General features: G+C 48.3%; 1 protein-coding gene across 4 annotated transcripts in view; it reads left to right on the top strand.

The window, feature by feature from the left end:
* Positions 1–20,388, top strand: part of Plekhh1 (pleckstrin homology, MyTH4 and FERM domain containing H1) — a 45,261-nt gene that overhangs the window by 13,992 nt on the left and 10,881 nt on the right. For all 4 annotated transcript variants that reach the window (XM_040742841.1, XM_005072741.4, XM_013115398.3 and 1 more), the window contains 15 exons: positions 3,352–3,414; positions 4,438–4,587; positions 7,105–7,188; positions 8,956–9,037; positions 9,128–9,882; positions 12,030–12,108; positions 12,612–12,703; positions 14,378–14,528; positions 14,715–14,842; positions 15,878–15,988; positions 16,986–17,072; positions 17,357–17,518; positions 18,327–18,407; positions 18,744–18,926; positions 19,499–19,607. In XM_040742841.1, coding sequence (XP_040598775.1) covers positions 3,352–3,414; positions 4,438–4,587; positions 7,105–7,188; positions 8,956–9,037; positions 9,128–9,882; positions 12,030–12,108; positions 12,612–12,703; positions 14,378–14,528; positions 14,715–14,842; positions 15,878–15,988; positions 16,986–17,072; positions 17,357–17,518; positions 18,327–18,407; positions 18,744–18,926; positions 19,499–19,607 — 2,317 coding nt within the window. The remainder of the gene's footprint in view (positions 1–3,351; positions 3,415–4,437; positions 4,588–7,104; positions 7,189–8,955; positions 9,038–9,127; positions 9,883–12,029; positions 12,109–12,611; positions 12,704–14,377; positions 14,529–14,714; positions 14,843–15,877; positions 15,989–16,985; positions 17,073–17,356; positions 17,519–18,326; positions 18,408–18,743; positions 18,927–19,498; positions 19,608–20,388) is intronic.

Below are 20,388 nucleotides of genomic sequence, written 5' to 3'. Positions count from 1 at the left end.
GGTGTTTTGCCTACGTGAATGTATGAGGCTTCAGAGGTTAGAAGTGGGAATTGGATCCCCTGGAATTGGAGTTGCTGACAATTGTGAACCACTGTGTGGGTGCTAGGAATCAAACCCAGGTCCTCTGCAAGAACAGCAATTACTCTTAACTGCTGAGCCATCTCTCCACCCCCCTTAAAAGTCCTTTTTAAAAAGGACTGGGGAGATGGTGCCAGCATTAAGAGCACTTGCTACTCTTGCAGAGGACCTGAATTCAGTTCCCAGCTTGTAACTGTCAAGTTCCAGGGGATCTGACACCCTCTTACAACTTCCACAGGCACCAGGCACTCATGTGGTGTACATACATATTTTAGACATGTGCACTCGCGCACTTATGCACTCACGCACACATGCACGCACCACACACACAAAAGTAAATCTTTAAAGAAAAGGGGAAAAATAAACTCAGAAGTTCTAGATGTTTAAGATGTTTCAATGTTCAGAAACTAGTTTTAGGAACTCCTTCTCCCCCCAAAAGAGGCATAGAAGTGAATGCAAATTTCTCTTGAGTGCCAAGTGTCCAGAAAGATAATGACAGGGAGGGTTGTCAACAAAGGATCATGGGTAGCTGTGGGGTAAAGCTGCTTGCCCATGGCTGACAGAAGGTGCCTGGCTCCGGATGACTTTATGGTTTCTTCTGGGTCTAACCATTCTTGGCCACTCTTGTCCCAAGTGGGACAAAATTAGAAAGTGTCAGACAGTTGTGGAAGTTCATAAATGTGAGTTATCATTTCCCATGGAAAGCCTGTGGCTTCTGAACCACAGAGTAGACATGAGGATGAGGACTACAGTTTAACCATGTGGGAAACTTGTTGAGGGACCAAGACCTTCCCATTTAATGTTTCATTGTAATCTAAAATACCCCCAGTCTTTGCATTAATTAGATTCTTTCAGTAAGGCAAAACCCTCAACCTGGTTAGCCAAAGCAAACAGGAGCTCTATTAGAAGGGCAGGGCAGCAGGAATCTCTTCATTTCTATCCAACATGGTGAGGCTTACACTTTTGTGCAGCTCCTGGCCTCAGTCTCTTCATTCCAGGTTTCAGAATTGCAGAGATTTATCCTGCCCCGTGCTGAAGGGAGGATTATTGAATATGGAGTTGGTCAGTACCACTACCTATCACCTGGCCTTTCTCTCCAGCCACCTAGCAGAACTTTATGGGCGGGATAGCCACTTCTATGAGTGTAGTATTGCTCTGTGCTGTGTGAACTGCCTGAAGGTCAGGGAACCCCAGGACTGGCCTAGAGCCTAGGACTTCTGCTGGTTTGAGAAAGTTCTCCAGGTTCTAACTGATGCCTGAGTGGTTTACCCAGCCTCTCTCTTAGCTTGAGTTGGGTTTGGTCATGATGATTTAATTCAGTAGAGGGTAAAAAGAGGAGGAAGTGCATGAACTCTCGGTCCTTTTCACAAGATGGGAGACCCGTGGGTAAAAGTCTTTGAGTTTTACTTGGACCTTTGGAGGAACATCCTGACAACTCCTCCTCGATGCAGTGAGTACAGAAAGTAGTGTCTTCTTAATCCTAGAAAAGACGAACAAATGGACAAGGGAAGGACAGCCTCAGGAAAAAAACCCTCAAGTCCTGAAACATGCCTTGAGGCTCTGGTGAGACTTTCCCTGTCCCACACTAGCACGGCCCCTTCTCTTCCCTTCACATCTCTGCTCAAGGAAAGTAGAATTGTAGCTGAGGTGTGCCCATGAAAGACACAGGGAATTTCTTGCTGTCTGGTAAATATCAAGCCAGGGGCTAGGCCAAGGGAGAGAAAGTTGAATATCTGGAGAGGTCAAATCCTCAGTGAACAGTGAGGTGAGGGCTGGAGCTTGGAAAGTAGGGGACGCTGATTCTATCCAGCCGCCAAGAGGACAAGGGTGAGGTATGCTTCAACTGAATGAATAATGTAGGTGTGTTGCCCTGGGGAGGAGGGAGGAGAAGCAGCTGGCACGATCTCAGGGAAGGCACAGGGCCCTTGACGTGAGAGTCGGTCATAAACATTTGTCTTTGTGTAAGTGGTTTATGCAGCACACAGAGGTGTGTCAGCTAAGGGAGAATCTATACTCCACTTGCTAAGCTAGGAGCTTGTGGGGCTGCAGAGGAATGCCCTGAAGGCCATGACCTGTTCTTAGTCTGCAGCTTAGATCTGGTCCCTGATGAGCCCATGAATATATTAGATTCCAGAATTAGCCAGGTGTAGCAGTGCACGCCTTTAACAGAGGCAGCCAAATCTTTTTGTAAGTTTGAGGTCAACCTGCTCTACAAAGAGTTCTAGGACAGCCAGGGTTATGTAGAGAGACCCTGTCTCAAAAAAAAAAAAAGTCCTCAGACCTAAGCAGTATGCCTCTCCTGGCAGGGAGATAGATAGACTTAGACCTAAGCAGTATGCCTCTCCTGGCAGGGAGATAGATAGGCTCTCTCTGACCTGTGTGCTTCCAGGGCCTTGCAATGCTAGGCAAGTGATGTACCACTGTATTATACCTTCAGCCAGCAAAGTAGGTAGGTGGTGGGTTTTTAAAATTAATTTTTAAATAATTTTTTAAATGTGCATGCATGATGTGTTTGTGTAGGTGCACATGTCATGACATGTGTGGAAGGTAAAGGTCAACTTTGTGAAGCCAACTCCCTCCTCCTATCTTCATGGGTTCTGAGATTGATGACCAGGCTCATGTTGTGGTTGTTTTTCGTTTGTTTGTTTGTTTGTTTTAATCTTTCTATCTCTCAGGGCTGTAATTGCAAGTGTACACTGCTATGCTCTGTACAAGATAGAATTTTAAAACTTCATTCTATTATTGTGTGTGTGTGTGTGTGTGTGTGTGTGTTGGTCAGAGGACAACCTTTAAGAGTTGGCTCTTGCCCTCCTCTTGCTGCCACCACTGCACTAGCTGGCTCATTCCCTTCAACTCTGTCCCTGAATGCCATTATCCCCCAGCTGGTAAGATACTTCGGGTGGAAGCAGCACTCCTTACCAGTGGCAGAAGGTGGGCGTGCATAGGCGCATGCTCCATGCTGGGTACATGGGCAGACAGCAGCATGGCCCAATCTATCACCAGTGTAGAGAGGAAGGAGCCACCAGAGAGAAGAGGCTAAGGCAGGGCTGGGGCAGCGGTGTCCTGCCATCCTATACAAGGGGCTCATGTCTTGTGGTGATGACAACAGCAGTGACACTTCATCCACTACATAAGCTTGGTGTTGGCGGGGGCTGAGAATCGCCATGAAAATCTTTACCCTGATATAGCCATCTAGACAGGTAGTTGAAGTCTGGCCTTCAGTGGTGTCTGTGTACTTGGTACCAATATCTCCCTTCCTCTCTGACTGAACAGATGCAGGAGCTGGAGCAGAGGCTGCTGGAGGCGGAGCAGAGAGCTGAGAATGCGGAGACTCAGGTAACTGGCATGTGGGGTGGTGGGAGAGTGCTAGGGAAATGATCTTTCCATCACACGGGCACACTCTTCAGGAAGAACCTGCAGCCAAACACATTCAGGTACAAGGAGCTGTGCTAATGAAGGAGTCTTTGGGTAGGCTTGGTGTAGTGAATGGTGTGTTAGTCCAAGTTGGCTGGGCTGCACTGCAGGAACAAATTGAATCTGCAGGCCGTGTTTTATCTGTTTAGTCGTCATGCCTGGTACACTTCAATAGGATTAACCATGGAATCAGCTTCCACTGCGATTCAGGAATCCAGGCCGAAAGAGGTTCTATTGTCTTTTAGCTGGTTACACAGGCATGTAAAACCTATAGGGTCTGCATGCATCCCAGGGTAGCACAACAGATTTATAGGTGACACTGCCATGTTACAATGTCAGCGTTTGAACACTCCTGCCTGGAACCCACAGCCTTCTTGGTTACCATTGGAGAGAATTTGCTGGGTACCTACGTACCAGATTTCAAATACTTGAGACCAGTACAGCTAGTTCAAGTCATTCAGGGCTACATAGAAAGATCTTGTTCAAAACAACATAACTGTAAATACTTCAGCCCAGAAATGATGTATTGTTTCTACTAATGGCATGGCACTGTCTAACTCTAAGAGGGTGAGGAAATATGGGGAAACACACAGATGTCCTATGAGAAGTCTCTTTGCCCCAGTGGGGTGGGAGATGTCCTCCCGAACCCAGCTGTTCAACTCCTTCCTGACATCACAGCTCCTCCCCATCCCATAAAGATAGTGGCCCAAGATGTAGCTGGTCTTTCAGAGGAGCCAAGCTGAGTTTCTCTTTTGTCGGTTCCTTCTTTTGCTCAGATAAAAGCATCAACGGTCACTTCATTAATTGGTCCAGATTGTCCTGGGTAAGGGCTCTGCCTAGGAGGCATATTCTGAAGCATCCAGGGGTAGCACATTCCATGTTGCATTGGCCATTGCACACACTACTCGAGTGATCTGAGACCTTACGAGGGCTTGTACTTTTCAGGTGGGTGTGATGGAAGAGAAGATAAAACTGTCCAGTCTGAAGAATGTGGACTCCACAGGTAGTTTGCACCGAAAGTACCAAGAATTGCTGAAAGCCATGCAAAGCAAAGATGAGCTCATCAGCCAGCTGGAGGCACAGCTGGAGAAGCAGGTAGGGTGCTAATGGGAGGCAGAGCCTACTTCCCCTCTCAGCATCCAGTATCAGTTGGCCTCAGCATCTCCAGCCCTGGTGCCTGAGCCCTGAGTGATGGGGAACTCATTTTTTTCATGAGACTGTTCTTTTATGTGCCAATCTGTAGGTCTTCTTCACGTCTGTTCATTAGAAGCTCAGGAAATATAGAAGAAGCAGACCCTGGAGGCATACTGACCTGGAGGAGACTGTCACCTCTGCGGCTCTCTGGGCAAACTGCCTGACTCACTGATTCTCATTTTACAGCTCTATACAATAGAGGTTATGAAGCATCTGAGGCCTGAGGGATAATTACCTCTAGGTATCTGTGTATAATGTCAGTCAGGTGGTTGGGGCTTGGTAAGGAGATCTTTCCTTCTCTGTGGTGGCCTTGTGCCAGGCCAGCATGTGCTACTTGATACTTGGCTGTGATGTGATTGGAACGGCATAGGACTGGATGGTCAGCCTTGGTCAGCTGGTTGGCTGAAGTTTCTCAGAGAATAGAATTGCCACTCAAAGTGGAGACTTCTCACAAGTTCACGGGAGCCTGACAGGCTTGTCCAGTACTGCATGCAGCAAGTTAGCATTCTTGTCTTGGGGACTTCATAACCCCTCCTGCCCTTCTCCTATTTCGTATGTCCAGAGTCCTCCCCTTCTTATTACCACTGTCGTGCAGCCCAGTATGGCTTTGGACTCCATATCCTCCTGCCTCTACCTTCCAAGTGCTGGACTCGTGCCGCCATACCTTGTCCTTCCCGGGTCCCGTCTCTTTTGTCATTGTCTTCATCTGCCCGCTTCCCCTGGTGCCATCTTAACCATCCATCCCCAATCACAAGCCCAGGGAAGAGTTGGGAAACTTTGACATATCTACATGTGTATTCTCTGTAAAGGTCTCGGCTGATCCAAGCAGTTCCTTCCAGTCATTGTAGGTGAATCTTAGCATAAGCTGGCTGACAACTATGCTATGAGCACTGAACTCTGGTTCTCTTATTTCACCCTCAGAATGGCCCAGCAAGAGGGGAGTATCTTATCTCTCATTTAGAGGTGCAGATTCAAGGCCAGAGAGATTAGGTTTTCAGCAAGGAAGTTTCATGTAGAATCAAAAATCATATTTCATTTTATCCTATAGTTCTTCTTAAGCACCCCCCAGTACTGATACTCAAACTTATGCTCTTATGCATGTTCTACCGCTGAGCTATATCCTCCATTTTCAGTGCTTTTAAAGTTGCAAACCTTTCCTCTCTTGAGACAGAAGTTTGCTTACCATAAGGCGATAGCTGTCCTAGCACTAGACCAGGTTCACTTCAAACTCAGAGATCCGCCTGCCTCTGCCTCCCTAACTCTGGGATGAAAGGCCTGGCTAGACAGTGTCTTTTCAGTTATTGATTATTTTGGGACTGATACTTCTGTGCTCATTTAGCTCTCTGCTTTTTAATTGTAAGCATAATGTATGCTAAAGTACAAAGCATCCAGAAAGGTCTAAAGTGTAAGTAGCATTTCCCTCGTCCCCACTGCCACGCTTCTGCTTCTCACTGTCTCTTGTGTAGCTCAGCAGTGACTCATCTTGTGGTTGTGCCAGGTTTACTTAAGTGTCTCTTGCTTGTGGGCACTCGGGCTAGTTCAGGTTTGGAGTTGCTATGTTGTGTTGTGTTCTCAAGTGGTATTGCCGTGAGTGCTTCCTATGCTCTGTTAGACCCCGGGTATGTATGTTTGAAACATGGGTAGATGCTGTCTAATGGTCTCCACAGAGGCCCGAGTTTGTGTGAGAGTTGCTCCAGTATTCTTGACAAACTAGTCTGATAGAGGGAAGTGATGTCCTATATTTCTGTATATGGTTGAGCTTCACAGCCTCTTCTGGGTCCTTTTTGTTGTTGTTGTTGACTTCCTGTTCATATCTTTTGCATGTTTTGCATGTTTACTGGGTTGTTCATGGTAACTGGCTATCTGTATGTGTGTTGTTCTTGTTACAAATCTTTCTCCAATAGGTCTTTTGTTTTGTTTTGGAAATGGGTCTCCTTATTTGCCCAGGCTTGTCTTGAACCTGTGTGTAATTGCTCTTTTCACCTTAGCTTCATGTCTAGATGTATACAGGTACACACACCCTGGCTGGCCCTCCTTTGGTACTTTAGTTTATTTAACCACTTTTCTTTTGTCACACAGTAATTTATAGAGACGGTATATGGATTTATTATTTAGGTTTTTCTTTGGTGGGTTTTTGGGATTTGCATTATGTGTAGGAAAAGGCCCTTTCCACTTTAAATTTTGTTTTAGCAGGATTTTGTTGTATAGTCCCCCTGATCTTGGGATCCACCTGCCTCAGCCCCCCAAGTACTGAGATTGTAAGTGTACAGTATCTTTCCCAAGAAGATATTTTAAAAAGCCATAACAGAGTTAATTTTCTCTCTGCATCACCTCATCCGGTCACTGGGTTCCTTCCTTCTCCTGGTTCCCTCCTCCCTTGCTGACTGCTGTAATTAACTAAAGGCTTTCTCCTTGCAGAAGCAGACAAGAGCCGAAGAAGCCAAAATTGTTCAAGAAAAAGCTGCAAAGATCAAGGAATGGGTGACAGTAAAGTTAGCAGAGGTGAGTTGAAAGCTCCGCCTGAGGTCCTGCCCGGGAGCCTGCGTCTGCCCGACTGCTGTCTCCCCGCAGTCCTCATAGTGAAAATTATGACACACCCAGCTCACTTTCCTTTCTCCACGAGTCCTTCCAGTCACTTCCTCTCCTCTTGTCTTGGTCGGCTTCCCTGAAGCCTCCTTCTAGCCAATACTGGGTTTGAGGTTTGGGAGATGGGATTGGTATCTGGAAGTTTCTGAGAATCCTCTCAGCTTATTTTTAGTGAGCACATCACAATGCCGTTTATTCTTTTTTTCTTTTAAAATATTGTAAAGTTATTAAGAGGGTGTATTCAGAGGGCCCGAGTTTGGTTCCCAATGCCTAAGCTGGGCAGCTTACAACTGCTTATACCTCCAGCTCTGGGGGCTCAACTCCCTGGCCTCCACAAGATACACGCACGCACGCGCTCACAGATAATTACCAACTAAAACTAAATCTTTTTTTTTTTTTGGTTTTTACGAGACAGGGTTTCTCTGTATTGTTCTGGAGGCTGTCGGTCCAGCCTGGCCTCGAACTCACAGAGATCCGCCTGCCTCTGTCTCCCGAGTGCTGGGATTAAAGGCGTGCGCCACCAACGCCCGGCAAAACTAAATCTTTTTTAGGAACCCAGGACTAGATACTGCAGTATTACTAGCAAGTAAATGGCTTTCTAAATAGCAGGAGCCATTAGATTGTGAGTTCTTGGAGCAGAACTCTTAGAATAAACTAAGGACCCCAACCCCCCATCTGGCCCTTGCTTGAAAAGTGTTCAAGAAAATTGTGCTGTGCTGAATGAATTTTTTAAAAAGTCTTATTTATTATGTATACCATGTTCTGCCTGCATGTATGCCTGTAGGCCAGAAGAGGGCACCAGATCTGATTATAAATGTTGTGAGCTACCATGTGGTTGCTGGGAATTGAATTCAGGTCCTCTGGAAGAGCAGCCAGTGCCTTTAACCTCTGAGCCATCTCTCCAGCCCTGGGCTTAATTAATTTAATAGAAAATACAGTCCCTGCCAGGACAGAGTTCACAGAGAAACAAAGTGGAGGTAGAGCAGTACACACACTGTAACCCCTCAGCTAAAGAGTTAACGTGGGTCCAGCCAAACTGAAGGGCAGGAATGCACCTGGAGGTGGTAAAATGCAGAAAGCAGGGGATCTGGTAAGCTAGGAAGAACTGTTGTCTTTTGTGGGGAGGGACAGAGTGACAGAAGTGTCTGATGCTGACACTGCCATCTCAGCTTGCAAGGTGGTCATATGAGTAGCACCTTCAGAATCACTTAAGCACTTCACTGAAGGGAGATGCAGTTTTCTGTGTGTGTGTGTGTGTGTGTGTGCACGCGCGCGTGCGCGCTATATTTCACAATTAAATTAAAACAAACAAAAAGAACGTTGACAGTTCCAGGCCAGCATGGGCTACATAGAGAGAGACTCTGCCTCAAAAAAAAAAAAATTAACTGCTGTGTATCCAAGTCATGGGGTGTGTACTCACACACAGGAGAGAGGGAGAATGAAAATGAACTAGAAAGCAATGTGCAGGGCTGCCAGATGATACCATGTGCTGTGTTCAAAGATTTGGACGTCAGGCTTGCTTTGGATTACACATGGACAAGCAGAGGTCGGGCACTAGATCTACACCTCTGTTTTCTTACTGCTAGGTATTAGGCCCAGGGCCTTCGGCATGTTAGGCCTGTGCTCTACCGCCGAGTGACAAGTGACACAGCCCCCTAAACCTTCATTTTTCTCTTTTCCCAGCTTGAAACAGAGAATGAGCACCTGAAGGCCTGTAACCAGCAGCTGGTGGAGCAGGTGGAGGCCCTCCAGGATGCCCTTGAGGGTAGGTAGACCGGGTGTCGGTAGGCGTGGCAAGGCATGGGAGAGTGGAAGGCGTCCTCAGTGTGTGCGCCTGTTTTTGCCTCGTACACAGATCTTCGGATGACACCTTCAGAGAAGCTGCTAGTGGTCCCTGAGGGAACCCCAGAGGGGAATCCTGTCCCTTCAGGACCCAAGACCCAGGCTGTGGAGCAGGACAGTAATCCCCATACTCAAATTTTGAAGATGGCTGTGCCTGTACCTTCTCTGGGTACCCTGCAGAACAAGGACTCTATGTCAGAAGCCAGAAGTCTCGAGGATTTGAGCTCCAGTGTGGTCTACCCAGGGGAAATAGCAGAGGCCAAGACCCTTAGATCTCATCCTCAACGAGAGGGCTCACCCACCCAGCTGTTGGAGAAGCCTGGCAGCCCCAAACATGTGTCAGCCTCTTACAGGGACAATCTGCTCACTGCTCCGGGAGGCACATACCCTGGGACTAAGATCTCTGTCAGGGAAGGTGGCCCTGGTAGTAGCTTGACTCTGCCAAAGGTACGGGCTCCCAGCAACCCCCGGGACAGCTTCCAGTTGGCGAAAAGGCACCACAGTCAACCCCATGTGGGTCCTGGGCATTTTGACCATGTGGTAAGCATTAAGATTGGGACCCTGCCAGCCCTCCCTTCATCTGGCTTCTCCAAGTCTGAATCCAGAGCTAAAGCCCGGGAAGAAGCCGAGAAGATGGAGATGGAGGAGCTACCTCCAACAGGGAAACGGGAAGAAAGGGAGAGCCTGAAGCTCCCCAGAGCTGCCCCAGAGGGAGTGGAACTGGAAAAGAAGCCACCCACGCCCCCACTGCACCGGTTTCCATCCTGGGTAAGTGACCTCATCCGGGTAGGGCAGGGGGCAGAGCCAACCACAGGCATGGTCTTCACTGAGAATGTCCGGGACCCATGAGATAAGGTTCATTCACACAGCCATTGTGTGGGGACTGGTAGACAGGCCAGCCTGGCTCACCTAGGCTGGACAGAGCCAGAATTTGAAAAGATGTGTGCCACGTGCCAAGCTGCGTGCTTTGTGGTTTCCTCAGTTCACTTTGATTCTGAGGCAACATCTATGGAAGAGAGGAACTGTGTCCTAGATCAGGCCACCGGTGTTGAATTTCTACCTGTGAACCTGGGCAAGTTACTAAGCCCATGGCCCCGGTTTCCTATCTTTAAAGGGAGGGTGATAGTGACTACTAGTAGGGCTCTTATTTATTTACATTTAATTGGGGGGGGTTCATGTGCCATGGTGCCCATGTGAAGGTCATAGGACACCTTACAGGAGTCAGTTTTCTCCTTTCACCAGGCAAATTCTGGGAATCAAACTCAGGTTTTCAGACTTGATGGCAGGTGCCTTTACCCACTGAGTAATCTTGCTAGTCTAGCTAATACGGTTCCTGGGAGGGTTAAATGTATATTGAGGGGATGGAGGGATTGTGCAGCTCTTCCAGAGGACCCAGGTTCAAGTCCCAATACCCACATGGTCCCAGTTCATAAGTGTCTCTAACTACAGTTTCAGGAAATCAGGTAATCTCTTCTGGCCTCCTCAGGTACCAGATACACAAGTGGTTCATAGGCATACATGCAGACAAACCTCCCTACATACTAATTAAAACATGGATTGAAGAAGTGCTTGTAGGTGGTTAGTGGTCTATCGGTGTTGCTACTTTTGTCTCTGAGCCTTAGCTTCCTTATAAGTCACAATGACATATCTAGAAAGGAGATGGGGATCCAGATAAAATAAGACTGAACATACATTAATACAGAGTGAAAATGGGTCATGGGGACGGAGGTCATTCTTTCTACTCTGCTTTTCGAGTTTGTACAGCTCTTTTTCTCTAAACCTCTCAACAACTTTGTGAGGGAGACACTCGGTGCCCCTTTGTCCAACAGAGCTATCTTTTGTTTGACCTTCCCTCAACCTTGAGTTTTGTTTTCTTATGAAGTAGGAGCCTGTCCTTGGTGTAAGTCCATGATCAATATGGGCAGAGATTTCTGCCCAGTTACTTCTCACATTTGCTGCATCTGCCCTGCCTGAGCATAGGCATCCTGCCCCAGCCCTGCCCTGCATGAGTGTCTCTGTTGTCCTCCACCTGTCTTTCCATGACTCTGGTAACCTCAGCATAACATTCCACATCACCCCCAGCTGTGCTGCTCTGGGGGGGGGGGCTAGTATTCATCCCTGTCCCTTCCAGCATGGCTGACTTTCCTGGTCAGCCCCTGTGCCTCATCAGTTGCCTGAGAGGGGCTTTGTATTCACTGTAGGGCTAGTAGAGCAAACAGCTCTGGAGCAGCCTGGGAAAGGCCTTCCTGGCTGTTGGAAGCAAAACTCTCTTCTTCTTGAGTTCACTTCAGACCCAAAGGCATGCATAGTTAGTGCCAGAATTTTCGGCAGAAGTGCTTCACCTTAGGGGTCTGGAGCCCTGTTGGGCTACAATAGCTTTGTGGTTGGCCTTGGAAGCCCGACACATGCACCCTGCTACTGTAGGAAGCTGTGTATCCTAGCTTTCAAACAGCTGAATTACAAACATCTGTATTCCTCACTGTCAACACTCTCAACCTCTGGGGTGAGACTGAAGGACCTAGGAGGTCACTAAAATAGGCAAGAATCCAAGAAATGGAGGGACAATTTACTGAGCAGTTCTCTTTGAACCTCCTTTGCCTCAAGGGGAAGAGTGGAGGCCGGAGGGAATGAAAATCTGCTAGGCATGAATTATTTCCCAGGCATGAAGTGTTTATATTATACATTAATTAACTACATCATTTGATTCCATTGAGCAGTAGTATTAAAAGGTCAGTAGTATTTTAGAGCTGGGGAAAATGAGCTTAGAAATGAAGAAATTTGATTAAAATCCCTCAGCCAGTGACCAGCTTGTCCTGGGTAGTGAACCCAGGTCTGCCTACCCCTAAGTCATGTTTCCCTGCGCTGTCATGGAGGGGCTGAGGTGAGCAGTCCTTGACATCGTGGACTTGTTGTAGGAGAGCCGGATCTATGCGATGGCCACATCAGGCATGCAGCTGTCAGACGTGTCCTCCCAAAGTGATGCTGCCTGCTGCGGTGAGTACAAGCAGGCCTAGAAGGCCTAAATGCCTTCGGTGGGCCTGGCTCCTGTTCCCTGGGGTACAGTGAGGGCTGCCTGGAACCAGAGAGGGGGTTGTATACGTTCAGTTTATCACCTCGCAAGGAAGGGTCCTAGAGTCCTGTCTTCTAGCTCATAGTGCTTGCCTCCTGCAGGACCGAACTGGGTGGGAAGAGCCCTGAGCCCCCTGGCTCAAGAGTCACTGACTACCCGTAGCATCTGCAATGATGGGCACACATTCATAACTCACTTGAGCAAGAGTGGGACATGGTGCAAGCTTCCCGGGAGGGAATGGTTAAAGGGTAGCACTTGGGTTCTGTTGTGATGGGCCCTTTATCCACAGGGATCACGATCATCAGGAAGTCAAGGGAGCAGAAAGCAGGGAGAGGAGCTAGGAAGGCTTTGGCCCAGTTCTCTGCCTCCCCAAGCCTCTGGCTGAATTGTACCTCCTGAGTTCAATTCCTCCCTCTTCCCCCCTCAGCCTCAGGCCCTCCTGCCCTTGCATTCCCTGGAGCTTTCTCTGGCCTTGTCTACAAGAATGTCACTGTGCCTGTCTACACAGCACTGAAGGGGGTAAGAAACTACTGAAAAGAGGGGTTGTTCCCATCAGGAGAAGCCCCTAGTCCCAGCACAGTACCTGCACTGGGGTTGAAGGGTCAGGTGTCTTCAACAGTGACCGTGGCCAGGCAGCTTAGCCCTGTGTGGGGGTTTGTTTTTGTTTTTGTTTTCTTTTTGGAAGAAAACAAGTTTATTAGTTCACTGCAGAAGGCAGAAAGCTAGGCAGTAACAAGAGCAATGCCCACCCCATCATTTTATCCTGGTTTATAATTTATCGTAAGAGTTTAGCGTGTAACTGCGACATGATATTTTCATCTTTTTGCTACTAGTCTTTGGTTGATTTTGCGGTGCTTGAGTTAGAACCCAGGGCCTCTTCTTGCTAGATGGATGCTATACCACTGAACTACACCCCCAGCCCTTGTTGTTCATCTTTAAATCACATTAGTAATTCTTGATGGTTTTCTTAGAATAAAAACACAAAGTAAAATTAAACTTTCTTTCACATTGCTTTCTCCCCGTTCCTAACCTCAAAGTTGACTATTGTTAATGTTCTGGTGTTTACTGCGGAGGCCATCTGATACAATTGCAGATGGCTTACAGATGTGCGTGTGCGCCTGGATATAGGCTCTCCTTTCCTTCATCTTTCTTCCTCTGTCACTGTTGTCCTCTCACACATGCAAGCACACACATGATCACAAAGGACCCTAAACACATTATCTTATGTCTTAGTTCCTCACCTGGTGTCTTCTGTATGTTGGAGCAGACAACACTATAATTGGCTTGGGTCTCCCTCTACTGACTTAGAGTAGGTTATATCTGTCTCTTTCTAAAGTAATGTGACAATAGGTACCAATGTGCATTCGCACCCTGTGCACTTGTGTTTCTAGAGGACACAGTTCTCGAGACAGAATTTGTGGGCAGGATCTATGAATGCTTTAGATTTTGTAGGTTCTGCCAAATTACTTTCTAAAAGCACTTTGTGGGCTGTAGGCTGGAGATGCAGCTCTGTGATAGTGCATTTGCCTAGAAAGAGTGAGACTCGGTGTTCTATCTTTAGAACTACCAAAAAAAAAAAAAAAAGAAGAAGAAGGAAGAAGAAAAAGATCAAACAAACAGCAATTCAAATGCTCTGTCACAACAGTTCTTCTTTGTTGTTTTGAGACAGGGTCTCACTGTGTATCCCTAGCTGGCCTGAAACTTGTCATATAGACCAGGCTGGCCTCAAACTCCTCAGAGAGCAGCCTGCCTCTGCCTCCTGGGTGCTAGGATTAAAGATGCGTGCCACCATGCTCAGCACTAGAGTCATCTTTTGGCTGTGCCCCTGCCAAACTCTTTTGTGTTTGGAAGATCACTTCCCCTGTCTCAGTGTTCTGTCCCACACTTGGCTTGTGGCATGGCTTTCTGGCCCCCTAGTGGAAGAAACAGGAGCCTTCTGAGGAACCACAGAAGGTGGGGTAAGGGAGTTGGGGACCCGAAGAGCAGCATGGAAGTAAGACCTCAAGAGTGAGGTCAGGAAGCAACTTTACACCCTTGGGACTGCTGTCTGGTCAGCAGTGCCTCAGCTGGGTGATGGCCCCATGTTTCCCCAGACAGGCCACATGTGTGGTCGTACTGAACTAGGTCCAGCTGTTGTGTGGAAGGGGCTTGTTTGGAAGCCTGAGCTGTAGTTCGGAGGTGTCTGTCTTGCAGAAAGCCACGCAGATCAGCAATGTGCCTTTTGTGGATGAATCCTCTGGATCTGATGACGACTGCAGCTCTCAAGCGAGTTTCCGGATGTCGGTCCCCTGCTCGGAGTATAGGAAGACCAGTGGCCTGGGCAGCCCCCGGGCCATCAAGAGAGGTACACAGAGGAGAAGGGACTCTCTTAGTCTTTTCCTACTTCATCTCTGCCAGGGTTCCTACCAGTTTTACCCTCAGCTTTAGACTTGGGGGAATCCCAGTGGATAATGGAAGCCTTACACCTTCTGGCCATATGGGTATTGGGAGGGGTGTGTGAACCCAGCCTGATTCCTTCCCCTGTGACCAGGAGTCTCCATGTCCTCACTGAGTTCTGAGGGTGACTACGCCATCCCTCCTGATGCCTGCTCACTGGACAGTGACTACTCAGAGCCTGAACACAAACTGCAGCGTACTTCATCCTACTCCACTGATGGGGTGAGCAGAGTGCATAGCCCTGTGTGTGAATGGGGAAGGGCACTGGGCAGGAGCAAACCGGAGCACAGGCTGCCTGGGCCTCAGTACCCATACAGGAAGCTGTGAGAGAGAGGAAGGACCCGGAGATGGTAGAGGGAGGAGGCTCTAGAGGCCTTACAGAGACAGCTGTGCACAGACCCCATGATGGAGAAAGACGAGTCCAAATCCTGGGAGCACTTCAGACCCCATGAAGGTTGTGGCACCTGTCACCTTGTTGAATCTTCAGCCTGACCTCAGATGCCACCATGAGCTAACAGTTAAGCTTTAGCAGGCCAGGTGCTGGGGCAGTGTTTGCCTCACGGTCCTCATGGCTATGGCACTGTTTATGGATGGGAAGCCTGGGGCTCAGAGACCTGCCTGCTTTCTCCTGCCTGGGATGCCTTGAGTGGCCTTCCTCCTCTCAGCTGCTTTTGGGAAAGGGATCTGGCCTTGGCTTTAGAGCAGCAGGTCACACATCAGACATCTGCATATCAGATATTTACATTATGATTCTTAACAGCAGCAAGATTACAGTTATGAAGTAGCCACGAAATCATTTTATGGTTGGGGTCAGCACAACATGAGGAACTGTGTTAACAGGTCACAGTATTAGACGGTTGAGAATCACTGACCCGTAGGCCAGTTTAGATGCCACTCTCTCCCGAAGCCTTCCCTGGACAGCTCTCCCACTTGCAGCCCGATGCACCACCTTCTTCTGGGGCGAGGTGTTCCTTCCCCAGTCATCAGTGGGGTCCCTCCATCGTAGGATTGCCACACTTAGTTCACTTCTCTTCTGGATCTCCTCAGTGTAAAGAGCCCGGAAATAAACACTCATAGTGGCCAATGTTTTTTTTTCTTAACAAAAAAAATGGCATCGTGGTGGTCCAGACCATTTTGTCTTGAGTGGTGTCCTAGAGCCTCATGTGACCTTCCCCTTCCCCTCCTTGCTGTCCACCCCTCAGGAGCTCATGTGACTCTCCCTCTTTGTCCCCTCTTTCCTCCTTGCTTCCACCGCAGGAGGCACTGGAGAAGTCAGGTTACCTGCTGAAAATGGGGAGCCGGGTGAAGACATGGAAGAGGCGCTGGTTTGTCCTGAGACAGGGACAAATCCTATACTACAAGTCTCCGGTGAGGCCCTTCCCAGGACTATCACAGGGGCCACAGCCCAGACACATGCTGTATAGGGGCTGGAGGAAGGACAATGTGGCTTGAGGCCTGCCTGCCAGGTGGAAGACTTGGCAGCCTGACTGGCCTTGGAGGTGCTGAGCCACACAGGGGATTCTGAGGTGGTCACCTGTTCTCGAAACAAGCTAGGGAGGCTATCTGGCAATTTCCTCTTCCTTCAGAACTGATTTCTTCTTCTGCCTGGCCTTGTAAAAGGATATTTCTAGGCTGCCCTTACCTTTTCTAGATTGTTCCACAGAAAAATCCATTGCTTCCCTTCTTTCCTCCAGTGTCTGAAAGTGAGGGCCTTGAATGTTGAGAACTAGTTTGTCAGAACCAATCATCATGTTTTAAAGAGGACAAAAATGGGTTTGTCTCTTATGTAGCTGTTTGCTTGTGGTCGGAGCTGTCTCTAGCTCCGTGTTGGTTCTGGGCCTAAATTCCTCCATGAGAAACATGGCACTATCAATTAGTAATGTGTGTAGCAATGCTGAAAAGAATAATAGTGACTTATGTGCCACTTGATTTGCCATACCTGTGGGTGTAAGGATGGAATAGAAAGGTTTGGTTTTGTTTTTAAGCTGGGTTTTGCTCTGTTGCCTAGACCAGCCTCACCCTCCTGCCAGGCCTACTGAGTAACTGGGACTATAGGCGCTGGTCACCACACATAGCTTTGTCAGAGGACTATGATGGCTTAATTATCAATAGAAACCTAGTAGCTTCTGATCCAATTTTAGAGGCTCACTGTTTTCTGAGATCTTTTGAGGCCTGTATTAGAGGGTCTCATGTTCCTAACTATGGCTTTGTTTTGCCAGAAGAATCTAGAACAAGTCACTCATTGTACCATAGCCTGGGAAACTTGGGAATCACTTTCCACTTTGTTCCTGTAACTTGGAATAAAAAATGATGATCTGAGAAGCCTCCAAACTCCAATGCTCTCCTCCTTACTCCTCCTTTACAGAGTGATGTTATCCGGAAACCTCAAGGTCAAGTGGATCTTAACTCCCATTGCCAAATTGTTCGAGGGGAAGGAGCACAGACATTTCAGGTGAGCCTTCTCGTGGCAGCTGGATTTTAGACATACAGTATGGTGTAGGGTTTAGATAGGACTGTGTTTGAAGCAAAGATGAGACAAAAATAAGCATGAATGAATGATTTCATGCCAGGAGTAGGGTATGATCTTAGATTGTGAGCATGAGAAAGATGAGACAGAATGACAGGTGAAGGGAAGGGAAGAAAGTCAAAAAGAAAAAGGGAGAGAATTGGAAGGCCAATAGGTCTAAGGATCCATTGCCTTTCATTGGCTCTAATCCTTCCTCTCCACCCCCACAGCTCATCTCTGAGAACAAAACCTACTACCTAACAGCAGAGTCCCCCAGCCTCCTGGAAGAATGGATCCGTGTCCTGCAGAGCCTACTGAAGGTGCAGGTCATTGGACCTCCAGCCCTGCATCAAGGGGGCACCAAGCCTACTGTGAAGGGCTGGCTGACCAAGGTACAGGTGGAGCTGGTAGGGAAGTAATGGAAGCAGGGGAGTGCCCAGAGACGGTGGGCTCTTTCTCCAGAACTGCCTAACCAGCTGGCTCTCAAATGTGGTCTGAGCATACAAAATGATGGCGGTGATTCTGGAAACAGAGATGGGGCTGTTAGAGTAATTGTTCTCAAGACAGAAGGGAAATGTTTAGGAATTAGGCACTGTCCCCCTTCTCCCCCGGCAGTGTAACTAGCTGTGTCAGGATTAACAGTATCAACAAAAGACCTGGATAAAGCCAGTGTGACTGCCATTCAAAGACTAGGATCCCAGGCTTGCCTAAATACATTTTAACCAGGGTTCTCCTAGAAGCAGAGACCCTAGTTAAGCCCAGCAAAGGGAAGTTCACTAGGGAGCACACTAACAGGGTGAGTTATTGTGGGTTAGATCAGGACAGTTATTGTGCCCAGCAAGCTTGGTGCTCAGACTCCTTCCTTCTGAGCCTCTGCCCCCCAGCAGCCCAGCCTTCATCTCTGTGAGTGTTCAGTTGCTGTTCCTGTGATTACGGTACCTTACTTAAGGCTCCAGACTGCTAAGGCCTTTATTTACCTTGCAGCACCCTCACAGCTCTGGCCTATGCCAGCTAGCAGGTTCTTCCCATATCCGTATTCTGAATGCCTGGATAATCTTTCAATGGCAGGTCATAGGTCTCTGAGTGACAGACTTACTGTGAAAGGAGACCTGACTTTGGCAACCTTCCCTGTGGCCTGTCTTGGCTACCCCTGGATTTATTTTGGAGTCCTGGTTCTAATGAAGTCATTTGACTTAACAGGTAAAGCATGGGCACTCCAAGCTGGTCTGGTGCGCACTTGTTGGGAAAACCTTCTACTACTACCGGAGCCATGAGGACAAGGTATTTCATCGGGCTCCTAACAGCGCCTCCTCCAGACTGTGCACAGTGCATGTCACTGCTGGCAGTCCCCAGCTTTACCTCTACCACACCATACCCAATGACAAATACAGAGGTCACCTGTCCCGCTCCCTCCAGAGCATGTGACCGGCATCATGGCCAGTGTAGTCAGTTGGCACTTTCCAAAGCACAGTATTCTGCTTAGTGCTGCAGCTTCTGTCTCCTCTTCATGACCTCTCTCCACATCTGTGACCTCCAGCCCCACACAACCTAAACATTCAGAAAAGGGAGACTCCCCTTCCCACCTGTTATCCATTCATGGACGGCTCATGTCCACAGAGACCCCTGGGCTGCCTACCTGTGCGGGATGCCCACATAGAGGAAGTGGATCGGTCCTGTGACTCCGATGAGGACTATGAGGCTGGAGGAACTGGACGGCTGCTTTCTTCCCACTGCACCTTGGTGATCCACCCCCCAGAGCACAGCCCCACCTACCTCCTCATTGGCACCAAGCATGAAAAGGTAAGGGATAAGCTGGACCTTTGTGGCTTAGCTTGGACCTGGGTTTTGATTTCCCCTCTCTGTTCTCCTGAGCTTTCCAAATTCAAGTTTATTTTTTCTTGGACACTGAATGGGAATATTACTTTTGAATATGGATTGAATTCATTCCAAGTAACCAGCATCTCTTCATCATGGGCCATGATATAGCATCACAAACTTGGAAATGTGGGTTTACATCCACCTGATCCTGTCTCTTTGGAGTGGTGACCTTGACTCATGCTAGCCAATCTAGTGAAAGTTTACTCCCCCCCCCAAAAAAAAAACAGGGTCTCATAAGCCCAGGCCAACCTTGAGCTTGAGATCCCTCTGCCTCAGCCCCCGAGATCCTGCTGTGACCATAACAGCTGTACACCTCTGTTCCCATCTTAAAATTACACACTTCTTTTTTTGCAGGGGAGTGGTGGGAGTCGAACTCAGAACCTTACACATTAGACCAGTGCTCTGTCACTGAGCTCCACCTCCTGCCCCAAATCCAACCCTTGCCTCCACTCTTCCTACCTCATTAGCACCTGATTATTTTCTGCTCTCCCCAGGATACATGGCTTTACCACCTCACTGTGGCTGCAGGTGGCAGCAGTGCCAGGGTGGGCACTGTTTATGAGCAGCTCATTGGGAAACTGATGGATGGTGAGGGAGACCCAGGTAAGGCAAGAGTGGCCTGGGCTGAAGGGAAGTGACAGGGCACTTACTGGACACAAGCAAAGAGAGCTCTTCTACACCTAAGCTGTGTTAAACATGCCTGGGGGATCTCCCATCCCATGCCCCTGGGCCTCTCTGTCTGTGGCCAAAACACCGAGGTAACTGCTGTATGCGAGGGAATCTGGGAAACAGACTTTCCAGACACCTGGGTAAATGTTCTACTCTGTTTAATCTGTAGCTTTGCTAGCTATGCAGAAGACTTGGGGGTAGAGGTAAGGGTGAGGGGAGGCAGCTGGTTAATCTATAATTAAGAGTTTGTTAATAAATGAAGCCTCAATTTGGACCAGACTAACCTAATCCTGGGATGTCTGGGAATCCTTATTTGGCAACTAATTCTCAGGGCCCTCATGAACTACCCAGAGGTGCACACCACACATTCCTCTTTACCACTGCTCTGAGGGCTGGTCTGTTTCAGGTTGTACATCTGCTCCTTCAACCTGACCCTGCAGGGAAGGCCGTCCCTGCATGCAGACACTCGTGCTCTCCAACACTCACAGCTTTGTCTACTTAGCCTGGTTGTGGCTCCTCAGCAAAGCTTTGACTGCCTTCCTCAACAGCCGTGTGAGGGAATGAGCAGTTTTCAGTACACACCTACATGGCCTTCAGTCTGTAGATGATCAACCCCGGAAAAACCCATGTTTCCCAGAGTTAAGCCACTGCCTTCCTTGCAAGTCAGAGTCGGGGCTGGTAGGGTAGGCGGCGAGTTCTCTCCTCTGTAGTAACT

This window comes from Mesocricetus auratus, unplaced genomic scaffold (genome assembly GCF_017639785.1).
Source record: "Mesocricetus auratus isolate SY011 unplaced genomic scaffold, BCM_Maur_2.0 Super-Scaffold_15014, whole genome shotgun sequence".
Taxonomy (NCBI): Eukaryota; Metazoa; Chordata; class Mammalia; order Rodentia; family Cricetidae; genus Mesocricetus; species Mesocricetus auratus.
Note: the sequence above shows the minus strand (reverse complement) of the source record. Positions and strands in the feature narration are given on the sequence as shown.